The following is a 27576-nucleotide window of genomic DNA, read 5'->3' as shown; positions in this document are numbered from 1 at the left end:
TCTACATTTCCAAGTCAGGATAATGTAAAAATTCTTTCTCCTACGCTAAGGAAACTGCATGCCAACTTCAGCCATGAAAGATTTATATTCATTTCCAGATCAGCTACCACCCTGACTTCCTCGGAAATTCCAAAGAAATTCCAAATACTATATGTGAGATGAATGGATAAAATCTATGCCATTTGAGGCTGAATGATATAGCGAGGTCCTCCATCTAAAGATAAAGTGAGGGGGCGGATGGTTGTGAAAAGGCATGTATGGACAGAAAGAAATGCCAAAACCTCGACAAAAGGTCAAAAATGTGGGTTTTTTTTTTCTCTCTTTCCCTTCGTATTGATTACGCTATTTAATTCAGTAGGCATTCACTAAGTGCTTACTACTAGGGGGCACTCTTACGGGAGAAACAAAACAACAGCACTCAGTTTTCCAAAGTTACTTGCCTCCAACTACCACCCCAGAATACTCTCCCCTAGAGTCTAAGGTTGGATCAGTGTGAATAAATCCAGGGTAGTCTACTAGAGCTAACTGCAAGGAAACACAATGAAAAGACAGAAAGCACAAACACTATAGACTCAGAGAATGTGGGACAACTTTCAATAAAGCTGTTAATTTCTAAATAGTGACCTTCAATTCATTATAGAACATATATTCTAACCCACAGGAAATATCTCTTGAAAGAGGTTTGGATAGAAAACTATTTTCTCCAACAATAACTATGAAAAATTACACAATTTTTTTTTCCCCATTTGGAAGAAGCTGATAATTATCCGTGATGAAGCACTCTTCCTGGCTCAGGGGCTGCCTACGGATGAATGGAAGGGAGAAATGGAGTGGCGCTGTCATTGCCAAGGCACATCCGGTTTGGGTTTTGAGCACTGAGCCATATCCTAATGTGTAGATTTGCCCTTTAAATTAACATCCCATTATCATGTTTTCTGGCAGAAAATTGTACCGACTGCAAATGGAGTTGGACTTAGAACTCCTCAAGAAATGAGAGCAGTGACAGTTTAGACATTAAGTACCAAACTCTGGCTTACAAGTTCCGATTAACCTGAATGATTGCAAGCCTAGGACACTAAGGAAGGGTAGAGGGTGAAAGGGTTTTGGTGGAACATGGAGGAAAGGAGCAACCAAAACAACGGCAATGGTCAACCACAGTATAAGATTCTGTGTCAGTAACTACTGATTATTAGTCTTCTCTTAACTCTCAGACTTGTTGCACTCAGGCTGGTCTGGATAAGATTTTTAGATGCATAAGCAATGAAAAGTAGACAGACCTCCTAAACCATCTCCTTATGGAACTCAAAATGAAAGCGACATAGACCACAAGACAAAGGTGGCAAAGACTACTTTAATTTTGTAAAATATCAATTATTAGATGATTTTAACATTGTTTTTCATTTTCTTCTGGAGCCTCTGCTTTGCTAGGCCTCTCATTATATGACTGATCTGAATTAATAGATAACCAGCACCATACCCTCGACATCCCGAAACATAATTTGCTACTTGTTCAGTATTTTAAAGGTGTCTCAAAAATATGAATGGAAATCACCTACCCAACCAGCTTGGGTGGACCGTCCTATTTCCTTTAGCTGTTTCATGAATGACATCACAAGCTAATCCAGTCAAACGAATCAAAACCCATTGCATGTGTCTCTGGGCCCGAGTCCATAAAAATACATTTTGCAAATGCACTGTGGCACAAGAAAGCAGATCGTCTTGAGGAAGGAAATCGATCAGAAAATCTTCCCATGGGTAAACTCATTAAGTAGTTCCACTATGCCTCCGAGATAGACTTCAAAATCCTTATCATGACTTCCAGGACACTTTAGGGATCTGGCTTTCGTGGAGCCCTCCAGACTCATTTCCTGTTGCTCCCGTGCCCCAGTGTTCTGGGTAAATGACCAGCAGTTTCCCAATATACCTTGCTTTTGTCCAGGGACTTAGTAGGAGCTCTAGCTTCTGCCTAGAATAGCAATGCCCAATAAAAATACAATGCTGCATTTACAATTTTAAATTTTCTAGGAGGCACATCTTAAAAAATAAAAAGAAACAGAAAATTGAATTTTAATAATGTATTTTACTTAGCTCAATACATCCAAAATATTGTTTCAAATGGTCATTGATATAAAAAGTATGAATGAGGCATTTTACACTTTTCTTTTGAACTAAGTCTTTAAAATTCAATCACATTTATTAGTGCATCTTAATTCCGAACTAGCTGCATTTACTGTGTGCCCAGTGGCCACCATATTGCACAGCACAGGTGTAGAAAAACTTTCTCCTCCTTCTCTTTTGATTTCAGATCAATCTCACCCTCTCTATGGATGCCCTCAGTCGTTCTCAGGTCTAGAAGGAAATTCCCCCATTTGTCACCAGCGTACCTTAGATTACCTTCTGCAATAGCACTTAACATACCCTATTGCTTGTTTGCATATCTTTATCCGCCAGTAGACTTGAAGCTCTCTGGATTCCAGGTCTAAACTAATTTTACATCCCAAGCACCTAGCAAATGTTTGTCACATAAAGGATCATCAGTTTTCACTTATATTAAGCAGAAATAGCATATCACTGTCCAAGAGGGGATTAGTTTAAGAATAAGTCCCAAATCTTTATATTAAGCTCTTATTAACTATAGTTCACTGTGTTGGTAAACTAAGTCATCTCTATATCCTAGTTTTGGGGGTTTTGTTGTTGTTTTAATCTCCTTTTCCAAAACAAAAACAAAAACAAAATCTCAAAGCAAAAATTCTAAACAAATGCTTAGTTAATTTCTGATGACTTAATGTAGGCCAACTTGACATCTGTACTCTCTAAGCCATCTTTGAGAGAGAACTGATAAAGGCTGTCTTACTCAAAGAATTAACTAAAGAATCGGTCAACATTTGTGACACAAAGAAAAGGCAGGAGGTATCTGCTTTCAGTCTGGGGCTAGTGACCTCAAGGTTGCTTTTGATGCAGGCATCAACTATGGGATGTAGACCAATCACACTATTTGATGTTTTGGAAAGAGCCAGCTAATGGAAGGACCCCTCCCTCCCTGTATGGACTTTGGTTAAGTATCTGGCACTAAATTATCTTTGGAAGGAAGAAAAGAAGCACAAGCCGTATAGCTACATTTACCCACAGCTTTGGTTATAGTGGTGTATTTTGCCCAAATGAGCAAATACTCGATGAAACTATTAATCTCTCTCTTCAATGTGATACGTTTTGGAAGAAACATGAAGGATTTTATAAAATATGAATGTGCAAACACTGAAATAACTATTTTCCTACATGCTTGCTCAACATGATTCTCTCTTTGTAAAGATTAACTGTAATGTGCCATATTAAAAGGCTTTGTAAACTTCACGGCATTATATAAATGTGAGTTATTATAATTATTGAACAGGCTATTAATTAAATACAGCAAAATCAGAAAAATTGAATTTTTAATTCTCATTAGTCTTCTTAAGTGTTAACTAATGACACTCTGGCAGCTCTTAATATCACAGCTCATTTGAAAGTTGAGAAAAATGAGGAAAAGTGTTGTAATTTGCACAAGACTTTTGATTCAGTCTCCGGTAGATTCCATGTTAAATGACAGCAGACACTCTAGACCTTTAGCCTAAGTATTCAATTACTTCTCCCTTCTTTTTTTCCTTGAGTGCCTGTGATGAACAAGCCTCTTGGTTCACCTTTTCCCTCTAGTTGATAACTGTTGGCCACTGCTTGATTCTGACTCCATTAGTTCTTTTTTGTAGGTTTTTCAAGATTTTGTGGGTGGTAGTAGGCACTATATAAATCTAACCTTTACAGTTAAAAGTCATTTCCCTAAATGTTGGTTACTTTCTATGCAAGATATGTGCAAAGCTGATCTAACTGAAATGACTCCTAGGAGCTAGCCCATATAGGCAGCTGAAGGGAACAAAAGCAGTGCCACTTCTGATTGATTACTCAGTGCTCCCTGAAGCACTGAGTTGGGAGAGACCCAAAGCTTCCCTGTGCGCTCAGTGGGAAGAGTTCCATAATTGATTAGGCATGTCTGCCATGAACAAAACTGATAAGTAGAGTGAGGGGGGCTTTGCCATCTGAGTTCTAGGCTGATAAGCAATAGGAAGGAGGTGGGGTGAAGTCTACCTGTTTGTGAGCAGGTGCTGAAAAACTACTGACCGGCAGAGAACTAACAAGTTCAACATAACCTGGATCTTTAGACCAAAGAACCAGTAATGCCTGTATGTCAAGGAAACGCGATACCCTGCAGAAAGTAGTCCCGAAATACAGAACGGGTTATTGCCAAGTAGTTCATGAGAAATGTAGATGTGTCAACTACCCAGTGAGATGCTGACCCAGCACAAGTATGAAATGATGACTTTTTAGCCCCTCTTCCTGTCCTGCCTTCTTCAAATCTAGCTCGAACCCAGTCCCTTCATGGACAATCCAATTCTAACACCTGCCCAAAAGACAAAAAACTGAAACCAAACACTGATACCGCCTTATCTCCCACTCCGACAAAAAGGCCACAGACAATAGTCCAAAAAACTCATCGTCTGACCTGATGGAACCAGCATTTGACCAAAAAAAAAAAAAAAAAAAAAAAAAAAAAAAAAAAAAAATCCCTGCTCCCTCCATTTTGGAAAACAAAAGTGGAAAACAGTAAATGAGCTTCCAGATGAATGAGAAATATGAAGTATGAATAAGAAAACATACACTCATTTAACATTTTGTTTCCCCAAGAGGGATTGGGGACCCATTGGTGTTTTAAAGTCAAAAGGCTGTGGAATATTGCATATTCTAACAAAGCCTTAGCTTTAGTTTATTTTCTAATCAAAGAAAGAAAGAGAAAGAAAGAAAGAAAGAAAGAAAGAAAGAAAGAAAGAAAGAAAAGAAAAGAAGAAAGAAAGAGGAAGAAAGAGAGAGAGAGAGAGAAAGGAAAAAGAAGAAGAGAAAAGAAAAGAAAAAAGGAGAGAAATAAGAAAGGAAAAGAAACCCACTAAAGCGAAAGTGAGCTCCAAGCTGCTTACAATTGCCTTCTGCCTCTGCCTCTCCCTTTGTTTGGCCCTCTCAGACTCCCGCTTCTCATACTCTTTGCGGTATTCTTCCCTCTTCAGCCTTTCGTGCTGATATTCCTCGTAGCTGTCATACCTGAGAAACATAACTTCATCATTAAGTCAACCGCCTCCGTTTACGCGAGCACAATGAATCACGAACCGGGGAGGGGGCGGGGTGCAAGCTAACCGGTGTCATCTAGAGGAGGGGCAAGAGGAGGAGCCAAAGGAAAATGACCTGCTTCCTTACCTGGGCCTACGGCTGTAGGGCGACCTGGAACGTGATCTTGCGCACAGAGGGGAATTTCGGTGCGCACGGTGTCTGCAGTGGCTCGACTCATAGTAGTAGCAAGATCTGCGAGCGAGAAGAAAAACAAAAAGGGCATTTGCAACTGCCACTTACCCCCGCTTTATCGGCCCAACTGAGCATGCCCTGAAACACCGGATGACATAAAGCAGCTTTTTTTCTTCCTAGCTACTGGTGAGGTTTCCCAGTGACAGTTTGTGATCATCTAGTCAGCTTAGAGGTCTGGGAGTGATGTGTTCTCTCCCAGCCCCTCTTATTGATGTTAACGCCGAGCGCCAGTCTGGTGCACTGTCAGCTTTATCTTGCATGGATCTCAACTATCCTGGCATAGGGCAGCTCTCCAGGTAATGGAAAAAGTTAGATGAGCAAGTTTCTTACAAATTGCTCTCTGTGATCCGACTGGCTCAAGGCACTGTGTCAGCTCTAGGCTGACAGATTTCAGAGAAGATGGGGGAGGAATGTCTAACAACAACCTGGTTAGTTCCAGAGGCGCTGGGAATGGCCTGGTGAGAGGGGCTGGGGCTGTCTGTGGGCTTTAAATGCAGTTGTTGGACCTTACTCTTTGGGTGGACATTGCCAAGGTTTACCTTGAAGAGGATCTACTGCCTGGGGACCTTGATCTTGACCTGGAATATGGTGATCGGGAACACGACCTGTGTCGAGAAAAGGACCTTGAACGAGAGCGCATCCTTTGGGGTCTTTGAGCAAATAAGGATTTGGGTGGTGACACGGAATCTCTACATGGAGAGTTAAAAGAAGAGCAAGAAGGCGACACATTGAACAATGAATAGGATTGCGTGCCATCCCAAGGGTAGTTCAGTTTATCACTTTCATCTTCGCTGTCATCAAACAGGCCATCCATGGCTAGTCCTGAATTTATAAACATAGGTAGTTTGGAGAATTGTTCATTACTGAAATCACTGTCCCTCAGTTCACTGGTCTTGTCTGCTTCGTCGTCAAAAACAGCTTGACTGGGATGACCGAAGTGCTTGTTCAGCTCGGCTCGGATTTCCTGGTCTTGGAGCTGTTTTCTGGTGCTGCAAGGAGAGACCTGCTTGCCCGCCTCCGAAGTCTCTCTCAGGTAGCACTGGTCTGAATCTGTGGAAGAGCAGATTTGCCCCTGCCGATCGGAGGAGACATCTTTATATGCTAGTGGTCTAGAGTCTTGGAGCTCCTGTGATAGATTAATGAGTATTTCCGTTTTGGAATTAATTGACTGACAATAGTCATGGTCACCAAACAGCCGTAGACTGGGCCGCTTGGCCTTCCTTTCCTCGTGTCCACTGGTGAGCACGGAGGTCTTGCTGAGCTGTGCGTACAGCTCAGACTGCTCGGGCCCTTTCCTGGTGGAGGTATTGCCTTGGGCGCCCGAAGGCTCACTGTTCCGGGGCTTCTTCGACGGCGGAGGTACCACAGTCTTGCAAGAGGACTTCAGCTTTGGGGAAGTCCTGAAAGGATTATCTTGGTTGGCTTTATGAGGAGGAGTTGTGGGTGGAGTTAGGCCTGAGGTCAAAAAGGAAAAACAGCCACAACAACAACAAGGAGGGGGTGGGGGGTGGGGAGAGAGACAAGAGACAGAGATCGTGTTGTTAAATGCCAGGAACATGTTTCCTGAACTTTTCCAGGATTTCAGACAAGGAACCGAAATTCATGACAAGGCCTGAAAAAGTGCCTGTCTCCCCCTCGGTCTCTGTCACCAAGGAAAGATGGACCTCACTACCGCCGGGCAGCCGTGAAATCCGTGATATTTTGTATTTTAAACGCCCGTGCTAACAGATCTTGCTTCCCAGAAAACATGAACGCCTCACTACCGGCCTCCACCACACCAGGCAGTACCAGAGCTCGCGTCTCCGGGGGCGCGGTCTACACAAGTGGCTCAGAAATTGTTCTCCCATCAAGGATATCTACCCATGGAGCCCAAGAACTAGGCAACTTAAAAAAAAGAAAGAAAAAAAAAAAAGAAAGGGAAAAAAAAAAGATGGGATGACAGCAAATGTGGGGCAGGGTCAGAATGACAGACACAACTTCCAAGTGAAGTTCAGAAACACACGACAGACCGAGGCAGGGAACCAGACAGCTCTGCAACTTGACGGGATGTTTCTTTGCCTCCACAGTTCATTAACTTAGTAAACCATGGCTAATGTAGGTATAATACTTTCTTGTAAGCATAACTAATACATTCCGTCTAAAATATGCTTCTGCGACAGAACCCTAAATGAACAGGAACACTAAATATCGCAGTGCCAGTGGGCCGTTTTATTTAGAGCACATCGGGGCGGGCGGCGAGGCTGAAGGATTGAAGCGGATCCAAACTTCAGCAACCAACTAATTAAAAAAGTAAAAATTAAATAAATAAAGGGAGACGAGAGAAACCCCATCAGTCGGGCCTTTTGTCCTTTTCTAGGGAAGAGCAGAAAAATGCCATCAGAGGCCATCGTGGGAGAGTCTGTGAATCACAGTTGCCTCCCCTGTGTTTTACCCCTGAGAAAGTTCTAGGCATCCCTTTACACCGAAGGAGGGTAATTGGGAAACGGCTCCAGAGGCCAAGGAACTTTGAAGAAGGGCAGGCTGGAGTTCAAATGACTTTATGCTTACAAGGGAATATTTGAGTTTACCACACATTTTCTATTTAGAAGGATGGGTAAAGGCTATTCAGCAGAAAAGAACTTCTAGTCTGCTAACAAGCCTGGGGTTAGACTTAAGGCAACTGCGCATTTCAAGGAAATGGCAGAGAAATCTAACCCTGCTGGAGAAAGGAAAAAAAAAAATATATATATATACACACACACATATATGTATGTATACACACACACACACACACACACACACACACATAACCAAGTAGGTTACAGAAAGCCACTTGAAATTTTGATATGATCAGGAAAATACTGCCTCTTTCTCCCACTTTACAATAAAAAAGTGGAAGACATTAATATTAATATCTCCTCTATAATAAAATATTTTACACTAATATTTGGCAATTTTTATTATGCATAGCTAACCCTCTTTAAATGAGAGAAAACCTACAAAAATGCAAGGTAATTTGATTCTGGAAATCCATCCCAGAAAAGTTCAGAAAGACAGGGAAATACAAACATAAAGAGAAGGGACACATCAGAGTCCCAGAAAAGCTCCCTCGAGTAGCAGCCAGGCACTGTTCTCCAGAAGATAACCGGGAGGGGACATACTATTGAACGAAACATCAGTGTCACTGAGGCACACTCTCCTTTTGTTCCCTCTTTCGCGGACAAGTATGTCTTTTCCTCAATCTAAGAAATTCCTATATAATCGAATTGTCTCCTTTCTCTCTCTTTTTCCCTTGTTTTTGCACAGCCGCGTCATAAAACGGATGTCTACCGCATGCTGCCTTCGATTGCCATTACAACAAATTTTAAGATCCTGATGCCCCCCCTCAAACAAATGACAAATTCTCAGATATTTCTCATAGGAGGCTAACGTGCTCAAAGAAATAATGATGAATAATCTCTCTTTGCTGAGCAAATAACAGTCAAATATTCCAAATGACGTAGCCCTTGAATGGGGGAGACGACATTTGACATCCTAAAATCCGATTTCATATATCTTCTCGTGGTTTCCAAAGTAGGATAGATTTTACTTTCCTAATAATTTACTGCCAGGATCACTCGTTTGATACTTATCAGATAATGCTATATATTCTTACACATCTCTTTTTGAATGTATGTTTTATCTTGTCTCTCCAAATAAATTATATGCTCTTAGTGGAATATTGCCTGGGCTTCTTTTTGCAAAAATTCTTACTCGTATTTTTTTTCTCCCTAGGGGCGCCTGGGTGGCTCAGTCTGTTAAGCGTCTGCCTTCGGCTCAGCTCATGATCTCAGGGTCCTGGGATCGAGCCCCGTATTGGTATTGGGCTCCCTACTCAGCGGGGAGCCTGCTTCTTCCTCTGCCTCTCCGGCTCCCCCTGCTTGTGCTCGCTCGCTTTCTCTTTGTCAAATAAATAAATAAATAAAATCTTTAAAACATTTTTTTTTCTACATTCTCCTTTAGTAGTGGGTCTCACATTTCAGTGGCCCAAGAATAACTTGGGAAGCTGGTCAAACATTTTTAATGAGGTGGTTCATGGACCACATATGGAGAGCCTCTGTCCTGTCATATCCATGCAGCACATTGCCTTGTTCTCAGGTACATGTATTTTGACTGACATTCTAGACGTATAAAAAGAAACCCTAAACTTCAGAAACACCAAATTAGGCCACTATTAAAGAGAGACTAGTTCTAAATATAGCTCGGCTATCTAGGGATTTTAAATATAGAAATTCTTTTTAGTCTTGAACATTTGAAACCCTTGTCCTAGTACCTAAGCTCATTATCGCTTAAATAACTGATTCTCAAGTTGCTCTTGGGAGTGGCGACACCCTGATTGTCGTCGTGGGTTTTTTTGTGTTTTTTTTTTTTTCTTTTGAGTTAAAAGCCAAGCCTTTTACCTTCTTCCCATCTTAGGCAGCCTGCAGCAAGGGGAACAGACATTCACTGAACACCTACTACGTGCTGGATAATATACCAGAGGCTGGAACATCAGGGACTTCATGGGCCAATCTCCACAACTTGAAGAAAGTACGTGTTCTTGCGCATATGCTTAAAATTTACAGAAGCACTGAGATAACCAAATAGACACCCTAGGAGTGAAAATAGGGCTGTAAATTTCTGTTGGCACACTTTGTTAAAAATAATAATAATAATACTTGCCCAATGGACTGAAGTTATTTTAGGGTTAGTGAGTAGGTGGGTAAGGGAAAACAATTCCGGTAGTTCCCTAAACTTTTTACTGTTTACTGAAATGTCTTTATTCAGAGACTACCTCCCGGCAAGACTGAGAAATCTCAAGGGCGGAACCACCAGCACCTAACTGAAAATCTATTTGCAGGTGGAGTGGAGAGCCAAAGCAAAACAAAGCGCAAGAAGTACTTGTTTTTTGTGTTTGGGTTTTTTTTAACATAGTGTCAAACTTTTAAGAGCCACTGATGGGGCAGGGACCCCCTTCCTGCACGCAAACTAATTGGCTCTCTCCCAGGTGCCCCGGCCGGAGCTCGGTCCCCTGCGCTGGGAGGGCAGTCAGTACTCGATTCCTTCATGCACTTCCTTTGCTCATCTTCCCTCCAATGGCCAGACTCTCAATTTCACCCCACGAGCTTAAATCAACAGCGCTAATGCCTCCCATCACCTCCGGATTATTTCCTGTGTGTTGATTTTCTGGGGAATGTGTACATTTTGGTGTTGACAGTACAAGGTATATTCCATGCTCTCTCTTGAACTTAGCAGGTTTTGACAGATTTATGTGAGGACAGATGGCCATTACAGGCTGAAGGCTGACAAGAGGCAGTTCAGAACATTGTTAACACACTTGCACAAACTCTCAGCAGTGCAGAATGTAATTCAGACTAGAGCTTTTTTATTACTGCCTATTTTCTTTTGTCAAAAGAGCCTGCTGTGCAGAGCAACAAATGGCTGCTATTACCCAGAATGTAATGGGTGTCAGACAAATCACGTAACACAAACAATCAAGAGTATGTAGGTCATATTTCAACAGAGCACAACCTTAGCAATATTTATGATTACTGCATTGAAATGTGTTCTATAATAAACAAGTGCTTCTGCATCACTCACACTTCTGCACTTCTGCACAGCAAATCGGGGAGAAGTGCCACACACTCCACAGTCATCCTTCTAAACAGCCCTTGTATTTAAAAAAAAAAAAAAAAGTCAGAGACAAGTTTTGTTTTGTTTTGTTTTTCATTATGTGCCATAAAATGATTTTCTTTGACGAGTTCCCTTTTGGGTTTGTTTGTTTAATTGAATGACTCTGATAAATGATGACTGCCCTGGTGTGTGTGTGTGTGTGTGTGTGTGTGTGTGTGTGTGTGTGTGTGTTCCACAATCCGCCCAATGACTTCAGCAGGGTCTTGTTTTGTTGCTGTTGTTGTTTTAATAGTTTATAACATATTACGGAATCCACTGCTCTATCCGTGACTTGCTTTGGTGTTTGTGACGGTGGGATTTTCCTTAGGTCACATGGCAGTTGCAATATTTCTTGAGGAAGAACAATGAGAAGATGAGTTTCTTATTTGCTTAAAAAGTTACTAAAAAAGGACCAGGCAGAGAGGTGTGTGGCTTATCCTACTTTTATATTTCATGCCTCAAGAACTTGGAGTGGGTGTCAAGGGATCACAGGAAGGGCTGATACTAAGGATGAATTGTTACTGCTCTGCTGGTGAGCATATTTTGCTATAAAAGCTCCTCCCCAACTTCCCCAGGACTCCCTGGAGGTCCAGAGAGGCCAGCCACTGAAGGGTTAATGCTCCCAGGGGGAACCTCTCACACCCTGTACTCTGGAGGCCATCACCCCAGGCTGTTCTGACTGTAGTACCCCTGCCTTTATTGCTTTTTCAATATGTCCTGTTTCACCCCTGATTCCCAGGGAGCAAACTGGCCTCACAGAAAAGCTCCAGAGCATTCCTATGACATGTACCTAATTCCCCAACTCTTGCTCATGGAAAACTAAGATATGAATTGGCGTCCATGCAGTTTCCCACATTGCCGGGGCAGGAGTAGGGATCAGGGTTAGGGGAGGGGAAACCTGCCTTCCAGGCAGCTATCACCAATGTCCCCCCTACCCCCCAAGCTGATGTGGGAGAGGAAAGTCCTTTGTTATTCTTGGCTTAGAAGAAATTTGGATAGTATTATTTCCCAAAAAGATACCTCAGGAACAAAGGAATGATCTTTCCAGATGTTGGGTCAAGAAGAATGAGATCAAAAAAAGAAAATGAAGGATATAGTTGAAATATGGGAGAAATCCCTGACAGTAAGAGTTGCCAAACACTGGAATGGGCTGTAAAGAGAATTTGTGGGTCTCCCTTTCTTGGATTTTTCAGGCTCAGGAATGGATTATATGACCTGTCAAAATCACTTTTCAGTTCTCTCATGCTGGGGTTTTCCTTTTAAAACTACCAACTACTACTCATATTTTGCTTTGGTTTATTTCCCCAAAGGTAAGTCACATACAAAAGACACATATACCGAAAGGATACAGCAAATTTTTGCTGTCTGTCAATGTTCTGTCCAGCAAAATGAATTTTTAAATGGGAAGTCCAAAAAGGATAATAACATAAAACTCCGCATAAAAGAAATTACAAATTGATTGGTTAATGAGTGGGCTCTTAAACACAAGTCCACCAAAGTGCAGTTTGAATGATTGCCAATTTAAAACAAGGCCAAACATAAAGTGAAAAATAAACAGCATCCAATCACTCATCTTCTGTCATCAAAACCATGAGGAAAAGACAATACAAATGGAAGACAACTTCCCTAAGACCCAGTGTGTTAGGGTGATGAGACTGCCAATTATTTGGTTGTTCTCATTTCTCTACTTAGTTATAAAAGAATTATATTGCTTTTTATTACTTTCACAGTAATAACTTTAAAAACAATCTACATGTCCATGTACACACACATATATACATATGTGAAATTTTGGGGTCAGCCACTTTGGTCCCTAACCAAATTTCTTCATGTCTGCTGGCTAAAACCATCATCTGGTTGAGCTGACATTGCTTTGCCATTTTCATTTCAGAAACAAAAAAAAGTCTAGCACTCTGAAAATCGCCATATGCAATAGATTTAAATGCCTTCTGCCAAAAGAGCATTCTCTCCTCTGATCTTGCTTTACTAACAGCTATTTTGAAATCAAATTAGTTTTTACACCTGTAAAAAAGAAGTGTTTTTTTTATCAGCCAAAATGAGCTAGTTTAGGACAATCACAAAGTCAGACCAGCTGGCAATACCTAATAAAGCAAACTTCCTGTCTCATCCCTCCTGTTTCCCAAAGACTCTGCAGATGGGGCAGAGGGATTATTCTGGAGGTCTCAGAATTTTGTTGACTTTTTACACTTGTACTTCAATGTTTGGAAAATTTCACCACCATTTGTGAGAGTAAAGAGAAAGAAGACAGCAGAAAGTCCTGGGCAACAGCTTGATCCATTTCCTTGGCCAGAACCACATGGATTAAGCCTGTAGACCAAGGACCAACGAATCAACCACGTGACTGTTTCCACCCCGTCTACCCCCTTGCTGCACCTATGGCTGACATCATTAATTGATTGTGACCTTTGCACCGAGTATAGACTTGGCCTTGGAATTCTCAACACAATGCTCCTGGCAGCCAATAACCAATCAATGACACTTGGCAAGTGAAATGAAACCTATTTAACATAACAGATGTTGACTACTCTCTTTACAATTCAGGCTTCAGGAAAGAGACACCATCTCTAATTGGACAGACATGCTTTGAACCCGGATCCACCACAGAGCTAGTGTCAACATATAGCTTTTTCCTCGACGATGCAATGGCCAGAGAATCAAAAAGATAACACATACAACATGCTTACTGGGGAGTGCCTAACCTCCAGGATGCGTAGTAATGTAGAAGGAGCTGCTGTTGAGATAGTATCAAAGAGGAGAATTTTCTACCTCGATTTAGCAGATCCCATACCCACACCCAAAATGGTGTATGTTCAGTTTTATGAGGGAATTAGAGGGATTTTTGCCACAAAGAAAATATGTAACTTTATATATGAGTGTGCCAAAGAGAGAACAACATTAGGGCCAATGAAAGGGAACGGGTGAAGATAATCAAACATTGAAAAGATGAGCAATCAGGTACAATGACCTCGGCAGGTAAAGTTAATGCAGAATTAGTAATGAAAGATCTCATATTTATGGAATACTTCTATACGCTGGCACTGGAGGAAGCCTTTTTCATGTTTTATCTCTCTCCTCAGAGCGACCCAATGAGAGACGGGTACTGTTATTATCTTCATTGGGTTCATTAGGATCCCGAGTCTTACAAAAGTTAATTAAAATGACCAAAGGCCACCTTGCTAGATGGTAGATTCAGAATTTGAACTTGGGTTTGTCCAGTGTCAGAACCAAGGTTTTGCACAACCTCACTAAGCCATGCCGTCGGCTTTTAGAAAATCACAGTAGACTAATTTCATTTGGAGCTTTGCTGCTTATAACGTTTTTAAATTCTGGCTGAATGCACATGTAATTGCCATTTCTGGATGTCAAAAATGGTTGAATACTGGCAATTTTATTTTTCAACCTATATTTTAGTCGTTGGAGTCCGAAAATAATTTGATTTGGGAATTATAAACATGACTTAAACATTAAGGAAACTAAGACCCAGAAAAGATTAAGGAGAGCGAAAAGCATTGTAGCAATTAAAAGACGAAGGTGGAAAAGTACATGCTCTGTCTTGTAGCTCCTTACTGATTTCACTGCCCATTGCCAAGTACGTGTTACTCAAACATCGCTTTGATTTCCTGCCTACTTGCTTCTGCTCCATCAATATCTTCTCCCCTTTCCATCTGTGCAGTTCAAATCGGATACAAATATTTCTCTCCCTAAGGCTCCCCAAGTCAGTTTAGCCTATGGAGAGCACAGTTCCCTCCACACTCCTTTCCGTGGATCACCTGGGTCCTTCACTAATGAGAGCACCTAATGCTTCTTCTGGTCCTTGAGCCATCTTTGTAATTCTTTTCAATCTTGCGTGCAATCGTTGTATTTAACTTGAGGCAAAGTTACAGGGTTCTCCTTGATAACTTCTTTTCTCCCTTTGGTGATTCTCCTGCAATCGCTGTTTGTCACATACTGCAATCCCTACCCTGAGAGAAATGTTACTAAAGATTGTTCGAGGACATGGAGAACACAATCATTACATATTGCATCGCGGTTCAAATGCACGATATCTCTATTCAAAAAAACCTCTTCTTCACACCACCCTCCAGTCAAGTTCCAAAGTTCTCTTCCCAGCCTCCTTCAGCATGCTCCAAGTTCTTCCTTGGTCCCTTGTTTTCCTAGGGCTCTAAATTCTTTCTATTTTGTAAGGCAATTTGGCCCTACCTCAGTTTCTCTAATTTGCATCTTCACACTTAAAACCACCACACTAAATAAACTAAAAACCATCCCGTGGGCCCATCTTTCTTAGATGGTAACAAAACATTGTAGGTAATAAATAATATTTTGCTTTCATGCTACTTGCACAATGTGTGTTATTCTCCACGACAGTCCATAAGCCCACACCTTAAACACAAGGACATCTGTTTAGCAGCCAAGGACAATGCTTCATGCTTTATATGGATCAGTCTCTAGGTCTTCCGTTTGCTGTACAGTCACTAAGACCTATCACACTGCAAGCATAGAGCAGGTATTAAAAACATGTTGGTAAATTGATTTCCATTGTATCCAATCATCCTTCAAAGCCCCAAGAGGAAAGGATTCAAACCAGTCAGATGAATTCTGGTTCACTGACAGAAATAAATCCACTGTGTGTATTTTTAAGGATTCTAAATATGTAAAAAATGTATCTTCTATAAATCTCTACTTGTCTTTCAATAGTGTAGGCTACTAAACTTCCAAAATCATCACTAAATTATCTAAAATTCGGCATCTATCGATAAGAAAAATGTTAAAACTTTTGCAAAAAGAAAATAGAAATGCTTTTTTGTAACACCATGATCTCACTAATGGAAGGAATGCAATTAAAATGATAAAATTTTAAAAACAAAGATATCTAATGCCAGGAAGGATGTAATAAAGCAAGTATATCCATGTAGTGCTAATGGGGCTATAAATGAAAGCACACCTTTGGAAAGCAATGTGGCAATATATACCAGAAGACCCCAAGATATTCTATCTTTACGTTCACTATTAAAAACTACTAAGAATTTATCTTGAGAAAATAGGATAAAGCTTAGGAACAGAACAACAAAACCCACGAATATCTGATTAAAATGGCCAGAGGACGTGAATAGGTGTTTTTCCAAAGAAGACATACAGATGGCCAACAGACACATGAAACGATGCTCAACATCACTCCTCATCAGGAAAAGGGACATTAAAACCACAATGAGATGTCACCTTTTACCTGTCAGAATGACTATTATCAAAAATATAAGAAATAACAAGTGTTGATGAGAATGTGGAAAAAAAGGAAAACTTGTGACTGCTGGTGGAAATGTAAATTGATGCATGCACTCTGGAAAACAATATGGAGATCCCTGAAAAAAATTAAAAATAGAAATACCATATAATCCAGTAATTCCATTGTTGGGTATTGACTCAACAAAAATGAAAACACTAGGTAGAAAAGATACATGCATCCCTATGTTTATTGCAGCATTATTTAAAATAACCAAGATAGAAAAGCAATAGATGAGTAAAGAAGATGCAGTATACATATATAATAGAATATTACTCAGTCATTAAAAGAAAGAATAAAATCTTGCCACTTGTGAGAGCATGAATGGATCTAGAGTGTCTTATGCTAAGTGATATAAGTCAGATAGAGAAAGACAAATCCCATATGATTTCACTTATATGTGGAATCTGAAAAACAAAACAAAACACATAAACAAGAAACAGACTCATAAATACAGAGAACAAACTGGTGATTGCCACAAGGGAGGGAGGTGGGGGGATGGGCAAAATAGGTGAAGGGGATTAAGAGGTATAAATTTCCAGTTATAAATATGTCAAGGGGATGAAAAGCACAGCATAGGGAATTAACCAATAATATTGTAATAAACTTACATGGTGACAGATGGTAACTACACTTACGCATAATATATAGAAGTGTTGAAACACTATGTTGTACACCTGAAACTCACATAACATTGTATGTCTACTGTACTTCAGTAAAAAAAATATATATGAACAACCATTTCTAATGCAGTGCTATTTCAAAATGTTAACACTTAAAAACAACCTTAATTTATAAGAGGAGTATGATTAAATAAGTTTTGATTACATACTAAAACTAATGTCATATAACACGCTAAAAGCCTGATAATAAAGGGTCTGTGATAATACAAAAAATTCTCATTAAAATGTTGACTGAAAAATCAGGATGCAAAATTATATTTACAAAATGATTATAGTATAAATATAATGTATAAAAGTATCCATATGAAAAAAATGCTATGGATAACTTTGCATCTTAGAATTGTGAATAGGGGCACCTGGGCGGCTCAGTCAGTTAAGTGTCTGACTCTTGATTTTTGCTCAGGTCATGATCTCCGGGTTGTGGGACCGAGGCCCCCCATCGGGCTCTGTGCTTATCCGGGAGTCGGCTTGAGATTGTTTCCCTCTCCTTCTGCCCCTCTCCCTCTGCCCCCTGCTATGCTCTCTCTCTCTCTCTCTCTCTTTCTCTCTCAAATAAATAAATAAATAAATCTTAAAAAAAGAATTACAAATATTTTTCCACTAGTTTATATTTTTGACATTTTTATAGTAAGTTTAAATTATTTATAGTAAGAAAATAATAAAAACCTTTTAACAGAAGCCTTGGTGTGGGTGTATAAAGAGGAAGCTTTCTCAATCCTCTCTGAAACGAAGTAACTAATACAACATTCTCGACACTCATAGTAAATAGATTCCTTTCAACTGAGTTGTTATCATAAGCCACAGTCCTATTTCCCAAACCAGTTGATGTCTATTATGGTGGTAACTGGAATTACATAAGGTAATAAAATATGATGCCATTGAATGAAGTATAAGAAAAATTGTTTCTCTAAGAAGAACCAATAAAGGTATGTCACTAAAAGAAGAGCTGTCAAATGGGTTGTAGACTGGTGGTATCAGAAACACTGGGAAAACATGGGAAATCATGATTATTATTGATTTATATGAAAATCATAAAAATCTAGAATGATTTTGCACTCAGACTACTACACAATATCTTTAATTTTTTTCTTTTAAAAAGCAAGAAATGAACAGTGGATACCATCTAAGATACATTGTTATTACTACAGTTTGTGCCAGAAAGAGGAATGGATTGCCAGTTAGGACATTTAAGTTCAAGGCAAAGATCTCTGTATCTTATACCAAAAAAAAAAAAAAAAAAAAAAAAAATTAAAATTTTTTTTTTTATACTTTACAAAAAAAAAAAAAAAAATTTGAATATTTCTTTATATGACTTAGGCAAAAGTAAAATGACAAAGCTGTATACTTCAATCGATTTTTTGGATAAGCCCACCAAATACTCATTCTCACTGGTCAGATAAGAAGGCTTCTACTGCATGTAATATACATACATAAAAGTGACTTATAACCATATAAGTAATTATAATTTATTTAAGAAATGATGTTACATATATGTCTATAAGTGAGTATATGTGTATATATGTATGTATGCATATAAAGATATGTATACATTTGCATATGTATATGTGTGTACACACAAGAAAATACGTATATAAATACCATGAAATTAACTACTCTACTGCTTGACCAAATCATGCGATCATGCAGTAGGCCTTTCATAAGGTGGTAATTTAGCAAACTCAAAGTGTGAAATTAAACTTAGTGACAATGGCCATGGTGTACATGGGCACTATAGTTCTGGTTGGAAGCATCTTGTATAAGTTACTGTTCCTTTACCCTTACCAGCAATGGCCAGAGCCAAGGAACTTCTTGTTCAGACAGCCTAAGATTCACTTTCTGGTCTAGTTCTGTACCTAAACCTAAAACACTCAGTGCAAAAGCACCATTTCCACCCAATTTAGAAGTCTGCCTAGGAAGTCTGTGGATTATTAAGTTACTCCAAGTTTTTAAAGCTCCTTCCTCTTCAGTATATAAAGTAAGACTGACTAAATGAGTCCAGAAGTCCAAATGGCGAAGAAAATCAGTCTTGTTTAAAAATATCTAAGTACATTTTGTTTTGGTGAATGGGCACATTTTCATTTTTCTCCTTTGCTGAAAAGATATAAAAATGGTAACATATATAAGAGAACATTATACTGTTAAGTATAATGGTGAGTAAGAAAATATTCCAATTAAAACATTGATATAATGAATAAACTGTGGTTCAAAACTTTGCTCCTTGCTTTCTAGCTCTGTGATCCTGGGCAAGTTGATTAACATTTCTGAATTTTATACCCTCATCTTAAAGATGAGAAAATTACCACTATCTTCATGAGGTTGTTGTGAAACTAGTCAAAACCACTTACGTGCCTGGCACGTTTATTGAGTGGGAGACCAATAAATGTTAATTTCTCCTCCTGCTCAAGCTTTGGTGTCTTAATCTGACATAGGGTTACTTCAGGATCTAAAGCAGTAGTATACATCAGAGGGTCTGGCCCAGGTCTGACACACGATAAATATCTTCTCTTTAAAAGAAAAAAAGAAGTGAAAATATTTATATGTAACTTCTTATCTAATGTTGCTTATACTATTCGTCAATTTCATTAATCACATGGAGAATATGCACTATTATTTAATACATATTTCACACACACACACACACACACACACACACACACACACACACAGAGTTCCAAGTGAAATGTAAGGCTTACCTGCAGTTCCAGAGAGTTCCACACTTAAGGTTCGTTCAATAGTCTTGTTCTCAAATGGGGAACCCTTGGGGTCACTGGAAGATATGGCACATTTATAAAAACAAACTGAAATGGAGTTGCTGTAGCCAAATGTATTAGAACCCCCTTCCCTTTCTAAAAATGGTTACATTTCTTAATACTTACTTTGGTGACTCTGGGGTCAGAGGAAGAGATAAAGTTGTTGGTTTGGCTAAAGGAAAAAAATGGAAACTAATTATGAAATATTGAGTTTCGTGGTTTGGTTTTCTTTTTTTTTCTTTTTTAGAACATTTTTTCTTACTACAATCAGGTTGGAAACTGGAAACTGGAAAACTAAAGTAAGGAAACCCCCGAATATTGGATCAAAGTCAGACAACAGTCCGTTATGCTAAAACAAACTGCAGACAACATCTGCATCGGTAAACTATCATTCAAAAACACATACAAAAACAGAATTTTCCCCAAAATGTAGCGTCTCTGTTAAGGATACAAAATTTGCATCATACCATCAGAGAGAAATAATGTGTTCTATTTTAATTTGGAATACAGTACACGGTTTGTTTAGACAAGAAAACAGCAGAATAACTATAAGACAACAGAACGTTATGAATATTCAGTTGATTTTTCTCCTAAAATGTATAATTTTATATCTAGCCCTGAGAATAGGTTATTTCTATGAGGCCAGAGATCAAGCAATAACCATTCCATTTACAGAAAATTAATTGAGAGATTATGACAAATTGTGGACATTGACCCTGATGGTTTAAAAGGGGTTCAGATCCCCAAATCTTACAGACAACTAAAGTAAGATACTGCATTTATCAGTTGAGAGACCTATAGACTTGCAAAGAGAGCTCATTTACTTCCTTTATGCTTCCTAAATCTTACCTCCTACAGGAGGCATTTCCCAATTAGGAAGGGTGGAGTAAGAATCTTCTTCTCACTCCAAAATTTCAATTGCTTCTCCTTGGCAGTCTTGTATTTTGAACAGAAGGAGGGGAAAACATGATGAGAAACGTCCTTGGGATATACATCCACATATTATGTATATATATGCTTATCTATAAAGATATATTTATATGTATGTAGGTTTATGCCAATTTTTTCTCATTAGCATAACTACTTTCAAAAGGTCAAGAGGTAGTCATTTACGTAATGAAAATCATAGATTTGAAACTAAAAAGGTGTTTAGAATACACTCTTATTTTATGGATGAAAAAACCTGAGACCTAAAGATGTGAAATGATATTTCCAGGGCCATAAAACTAGTTACTGACAAAGTCAGCCCAGAATATGTTTTCTTTTTCCTATTACCAAAAGGAATTGCATTCAATAGATATTAAAGTAAATTAATCAACCCCAGTAATTAAGATCCTTTGAAATGTGAAAATATTATTTATGTCCAAATTAGGCTGAAATTACATACTTTACTTGGATAAATAGTATTTACATATTTAATTTGTCGATTTAGATTTAGTTTTTAAACAATTGAATGGTTTATCATCCATCCAATGTGCATCCAGAAATACGAAGTTCACGCTGTCTTCTACAAATTAGGTAGCTTGATTGATTGGCTTTTATATATACAGATAAATGAACTGGTTTTATATTAATTTTTTTAGTATGTCTGATATAATGAGCCTTTCCAAAAGAACACACTCATGAAGGAAATTTACCAACATTTTCGACGTTCAACTAATAATTAGGATCACGCATACAGGCTCCACAGCAAGTGTTGCTAGATAGGAACTGTGTGCTACGTCACACAGTAAATACACATTGAAAATCGGTCTCTGGGATCCAGTTTTCAAGGTGTAGGGTAGGCTATCCGAAATGCTCAAAGGAAGATCCCTAACATTCTGACAGTTGGGTATAGGTGATGGCAAGGGCACTGGAAGGGGAGCCTTAGGCGGTGGCCATGTTTAACGGGACCGATGGCAAACAGGAAGAGAAGGCTACAGGAAGGTTCAGCCCCGAACCAAATACAGTACAGAACGCCATCCCTGAATATGCCCACACTCACAGAAGCTACCCCTAGAAGAACACTGATTTGGTTTACTGGGAGTTTAATCCACACTACTCCAAAGAGGGACAGACCAGGGCCTCTAAGATCCTTGAGGGCGGGGGAATACATCTTTTTCATGCAGATCATGGTCTTTTCGATGAATGAATACATTAGCAAATGAATGAATAAATGAGTACAGGGGACACCAACATGAGCCAAAGGTCAGGCCATTATCCTAAGGAAGTGAAAAGAACTTGACCCCACAATGTTACAGACAGCACACATGCAGTTCACTGAGAGAACGTTACAGTACATCAGGAAAGAGAAACCTCAGTAGATCCTGGGTTACTGTCTCTAATTGTTAATATATTTTCTACTTTTAAAGTTTGAATCATAATTTAAATAAATCCTGAAGCTAAGCGTTTATTTCCCGTTGGTTATTCACAGCCAGCCATGTTTAATTTGCTCTTGGCCTTTAACAACTATAGGAATTTTGTGACGTTTTGTTTGTTTCGTTTCGTTTTTTTGTGTTTTTGTCCACAGGCTTTGTTCTGGGATAAACTTTGTATGCTTTGCCACAGGCATATATCTTTTTTAAAAAATCCGCATACAGCAGGTCTCACCTAAAGAGTATATTCCCCGTAGGCCAATTTAACTCCTCACTGCCATGCTTTGTAAGAGTTTACAGTATTATTAGTGGTAAGTGGATTTAAAAAACGAACCCCAAACCTCCTAAACTCTCAAAATCCAAAAGGGCCAAATACAATTTTAAGAATATAAAAATTAAAAAAGATGTTTTAAACATGTGTTGCATCTGGGCTCACTGGCTACAAGGTTATAGCTGGCTTAGGACTTCAAATTCAGCTCCAGAAAATGAACGCCAGACTGGGACACACTAGGACAAGGAGAGCAGCCCAGTGAATTTTGCAGTCCACTCACTGGAGTGAGCTCGGCTGCCTTCCCTTCACCTGAGGTTCTCCACACCATTGCATCCCACAGCACTGCCGGTTCTGCTCTGAGAAAAACTGGTCCAGCACATGTGCGTGAGGGGCCAATCAGGGCAAGGCGAGCTACCAAAAAATGTGGCCCATTTCAATAAATACCTTTCCCTGAACTGACAGAAAAGGATGGCCAAGTGATTTTGATATATCCACCAGGGAAAACCTGACTGAGAGCCAATTTAAAACTTTAAAAGAAGGTTCCTGAAGGTTTATGGTGAGATAGGGATGAAAGAGGGAAACTGAAAACACTGGAAAGAAAATACTTATTAAAAGCAGCAGCAACAGCATACCTGTATGAAATAATCATGGTTCAAAACAGGGATCAGGGACTACCACTCTGCAGCTGGAAGGGGAAGTCAGGGAAACAAAAGGGAAAAAAGAAGTGGGTGTTTGTAATTGCTATGTTAGAATATGCCTGCTTCTGGGGCGCCTGGGTGGCGCGGTCGGTTAAGCATCTGACTCCTGGTTTCAGTTCAGGTCCTGATCTCCAGGTTGTGAGATCAAGCCCCGCGTTGGGCTCCACATTTAGCACAGAGTCTGCTTAAGACTCTCTCTCCCTCTCCCTCCCCCTCCCTGCACTCTCTCTCTCTCACTGTCTTTAAAATAAATAAATTAATTTAAAAAAATGAATATACCTGCTTCCACCATGAGGTTAAAGGTAGGGTTAATGTGGAAGCTGAGATATTTTAAAGCAACAGCAACTTTCAATAAGCTTCCTTTGGGCCCCTAAGACAGGACGATTTTGAGGGAAGAGCCAAAAAGAAAGAAAATATTACACCTCTGCCAAGACAGGTTTTCCCCAAATCACCCTGATCTGCCTCAGAAGCTTCAGCCTTCCAGAATGTATGGGGACAACAAAAATCAACCCAGATGCTTCGTTGGATCTGGGCAATATTTTTTAATAGAAGGCAAACACAAATAAATTCCAGGAATTTCCAAATCCTTATTTACAAAATAAAACCTATGAGCATAACATGTGGTCTTTAAAAAAAAAAAAAAAGACTGCACTTAATAATCGGGAGAGGCTGCACCAACACCGTGTCTTCTTTCTTAAGGTATAGACAGCAAATCAACAATGCCTCGTTTTTTCCATTAATAGAAAGGAAAAAAGAAAAGCTTTTTAATATTGGCTAGCCCAGCTTGCTCCGAATTTCAATTATCTCTGCAATTCAGACTCCGCATAAACCTTTCACCACCCCCTCCCGACCCAGCTCACATTTCAGGGGCTTTTTGGTGACTGTGAATTAGGCTGCGTATTAGCCGAATAGGACATGTTCAACCTGTGTCCCAGGAAAGAGTTTCTTTTTTTTATGAGTCTATAATAAAGTGCCGAATTCTCTTTCCAGAGATAGAGCAGTGGAGCGAAAGCCTGAAGTTGGGGCACTCCCAGCCCCGTGCATGCTTGCTTTGCCTTCAGCGCCCCGGCCGCCGACAGCCTGCGTGTTGGTCCCCAGCCTACCTTGTAAATGTTGAGACTGCGATTGTGTGTGGGACTTCTTTTTGGAGGTGCATTTGTCTCTGCTACTGTTCCTGTTCTCTGTGGGTTTGGTGTGAGGAGGGTCATCGTTTGTGGTCAGATACTTGAGAAGCTCCGAGCAGGGACGTCTTTGTGGCTTTTGCTGTTGACAAATGCTCTTCGCTTTATTGCTCCATGAATTCTCGGTCTTAAAAACAAGGCATAAAGAAAGCTAAAATTAGTGAACTGAACCTTATCAGAATGGATATAGGTTTTCTGAAGAGATGAGATTTTCAATGAAGTGTTCAGTCTAAGTGTACTAGATCTATGAGCTGTGAATAATTGTTTGCAGAACAAGGAAAGAAAATTACATTTAAAATTCCTAAATGACATTTATGCAGCTTTTTATTTCATTTCTCCTACATTTCAATGTTCCTACTCAGCAACATGTAACTAACAAGACCCTATAGCGCCTTTACTGTGAATAAAAAAAAAATAAGCTGGTTTAAACCTTAATTTGCCACTGATTGCTGGAGCCCCATATTCACAATTCTCTTAAGTACCCCTTAACGCTCCGTTTTCACTCACAGTGAATGGCAAGACAAACATTGTTTAATACAGCCCGCTAACCGAATTATGTCATTGCCAGCATTCTCGCCAATTAATGGCAGAGATCGATCTTTTGTAGGGATTCCAGAGCAATCTTTCTCAGGTTAGACAGCTGGCAAAATGGCAATCCTGCATCTTAAAGTCACTCATAGATAATACCAGCCTATCAGCACATTTTATTGGAACCCACATTGCTGCGTGTATTAATAAAGTGGGCAAGGAGTAACAGACGGCGGAACTTCCATTCCAATCATCCGAAGACAAAGCATAAATGAACTCTTTCTAGTTTAAAGTAGCTGGAGCGCTGCTTTTGGAAACCCATTTCATATTGTTTCACATTATAAAGCAACTGCAGGATCCCAGCTGAATACATAGAAATAAACCTATCCTTTGTTTTACTGCTGCAAGCAAAATCCTTTGTTACTTTCCCTCCTATATTAGAAAGTTTGCATTGTACCTTAACAACTGCAGGGTTTGTTCTGATCCTGTGATTATGGTTTGCATGGTTCTGGGTACTGAGACCACTGCATTCATTATAACTTAGCTGAGTGTTGGCTGGTGCCAGTAAGAGCTTCTTAAGCTAGAAACATATCAGAGAAGGGGGAAAGCAAGAAAAGTTATGCATCTTTTAAGCATTAGAATAAGTTACTGAAATTTTAAACGTCATGTTAATTAATTATAAAGATTAATTCTCTCACCCTTTAATTATAGTCACACCAAGGCACAGTAGTGCTAAAGGAAACGCATTTTTAAAAAGTAAGAAAAAATTGGCATTACACTACCAACTGTGAAAGTATTTCCCTTCCCTATATCTGAGACTTAGTATTGTCTACCTTGATTTTTGTTTTGTTTTTTTTTCTTTTTTTGGAGAAAATAAGGCAGAAAGGATCTTCCTAAAAGGATTTCCAAATACCTACTAGGTGAGAAAAGTTGCCCTGCTAAATGAGGAACTGGGGGTTGGGGACAGAATATAGTACATTTTCCCCTCAATAACCCAAATGAATCAAGGGAAAATAAATAAAAGATTCTGTAATGCTTTGAATGATATTTCACAATCCAGTTTAACTTTACTGATTCAAAGGATATTTATGATAAAAGAGTGGCTATCACTGAAGACTTGTAAGTAGATAGAGATTGATTCTGGCTCAGGCAAAGCATTTACTGTTCTTGACCTCTGTTTCTTCATTTGACTTGCTGGCCTTCTAGGACCTCCCTGCTCGGACAGACAGTATGAGGCGGAGTCAACAACCCCTCCCAGTAAACCAATTATGTGGATGAAAATCCTCTGGTATCAATGTAAAGACATCAAAGTACCAGAGAGCAAAGCCAAATGGCAAATGGAGAAATGGCGTGGGCGGGTGGGGGGGGTGGGGGGGTAGCAATTACTTATGAGGGAGTTTCTTCTAAACCAGAAATCTCGAAATGCATAGGAGTACAAGTAGAGTCTCCATATGTTTACATGGAATGCTTTTAACATTTAAAAAACTTAGAGATGGGAGAGAAACAACCTCTAAATGGCATGCCCAGGAACACTATTAAAGTTTGGAGGATAGCATTCCATAATTTACATAGAATGGTCTTCCATCAGATTTATGGCAAATGACAAATGGCTACCATAGATGAGAAGGTAAACTGTGTCTTAGAACTAATAAAATTCTGGTCAAGCACTGCATCGAAAAGAAAATTTACTCTTCATTGCCAACAAATTCACTCTTCATTGCCTCCCATAAATTTAGGGAACTTAGGTTGCAAATGTGCTATTATTTTTCAATCTTCATAAGAATTATGGATCGAAAACCTTAAAATATTGCATATCCCTTGATCTACCTTTTATTTCTAGAATCATAGGCATAAGAATAAAACTATAAATATGCCGATTATTATATAATTTATGATGGTGGAAAATAGGAAAAAGACTAAATATCCAGCCATAACAAATCTCTTAATGAACTAGGACATCTCCAAACAATAAAATAATATGTAACATGAACAATGATGCATATATTTCAAATTCACAAGCATGGTGCTGTATCTTAAAACAAGAGGGGATTTAAATCTTTTTTTCTTATTTCTTCTTTTCAGAGGGGAGGGGGGTGGGGGAATGGGATAGACTGGTGATGGGTAGTAAGGAGGGCACGTATTGCATGGTGCACTGGGTGTTATACGCAACTAATGAATCATCGAGCCTTACATCAGAAACCGGGGACGTACTGGATGGTGACTAACATAATATAATAAACAATCATTAAAAAAATTAAAAAAAAAATAAATAAATCTTTTTTTCTTATATCAGAGATTATTTGATTTTACAGGTGAATTTTTGGTCTATTCTTTTTGGGTTGTCTACGTTTTCTAAGTTTCTACCATGAACATAAATAATGCTAAGAAATAAAAATACACACATATACATAGCAAAAGACAGTTAAAACAAACTGTAGTAAGACCATATGAAGACTGTTATTACCAACATTTTAAACACAGAATCACAGAATTTGCGACTGCGAGTCTGCTCGGGAATTGTTTTTGGCATCAGTCTAAATTAAAAATCCAAACCTTATTGTTACTACATCATACCCATGCAGCGGGTAGCCAGAGGCAACTCCGATTCCTGTTAAACAGTAGGAAGGGTTCTTACTAGAGACGGCTCTTCTGCCTCCTGAGGCGGAGGGGTGCCGTCAGGCATGGAGGAAGGACTAGCCTCATTCTCAGTGGTCACATCTCCATCTGTCAGCGCATCAAATGAGGGCAATCCGTCTTCAT

At 39.3% G+C, this 27576-nt stretch overlaps 1 protein-coding gene across 1 annotated transcript in view; it reads right to left on the bottom strand.

Annotated features, from left to right (window-relative positions):
* The window catches only part of PPARGC1A (PPARG coactivator 1 alpha), a 42799-nt gene extending 15223 nt beyond the window's left edge, over positions 1-27576 (bottom strand). Inside the window, exons 1-8 of the mRNA XM_008685845.2 lie at positions 27452-27576; positions 25274-25396; positions 24211-24415; positions 19911-19956; positions 19728-19801; positions 5922-6837; positions 5278-5382; positions 5004-5124 (exon numbers count right to left, since the gene is read on the bottom strand). Of these exons, the coding sequence (XP_008684067.1) occupies positions 5004-5124; positions 5278-5382; positions 5922-6837; positions 19728-19801; positions 19911-19956; positions 24211-24415; positions 25274-25396; positions 27452-27499 (1638 nt within the window). The 5' untranslated portion in view covers positions 27500-27576. The remainder of the gene's footprint in view (positions 1-5003; positions 5125-5277; positions 5383-5921; positions 6838-19727; positions 19802-19910; positions 19957-24210; positions 24416-25273; positions 25397-27451) is intronic.

Source organism: Ursus maritimus, unplaced genomic scaffold, assembly GCF_017311325.1.
Source record: "Ursus maritimus isolate PB19 unplaced genomic scaffold, ASM1731132v1 scaffold_8, whole genome shotgun sequence".
Classification (NCBI taxonomy): Eukaryota; Metazoa; Chordata; class Mammalia; order Carnivora; family Ursidae; genus Ursus; species Ursus maritimus.
Note: the sequence above shows the minus strand (reverse complement) of the source record. Positions and strands in the feature narration are given on the sequence as shown.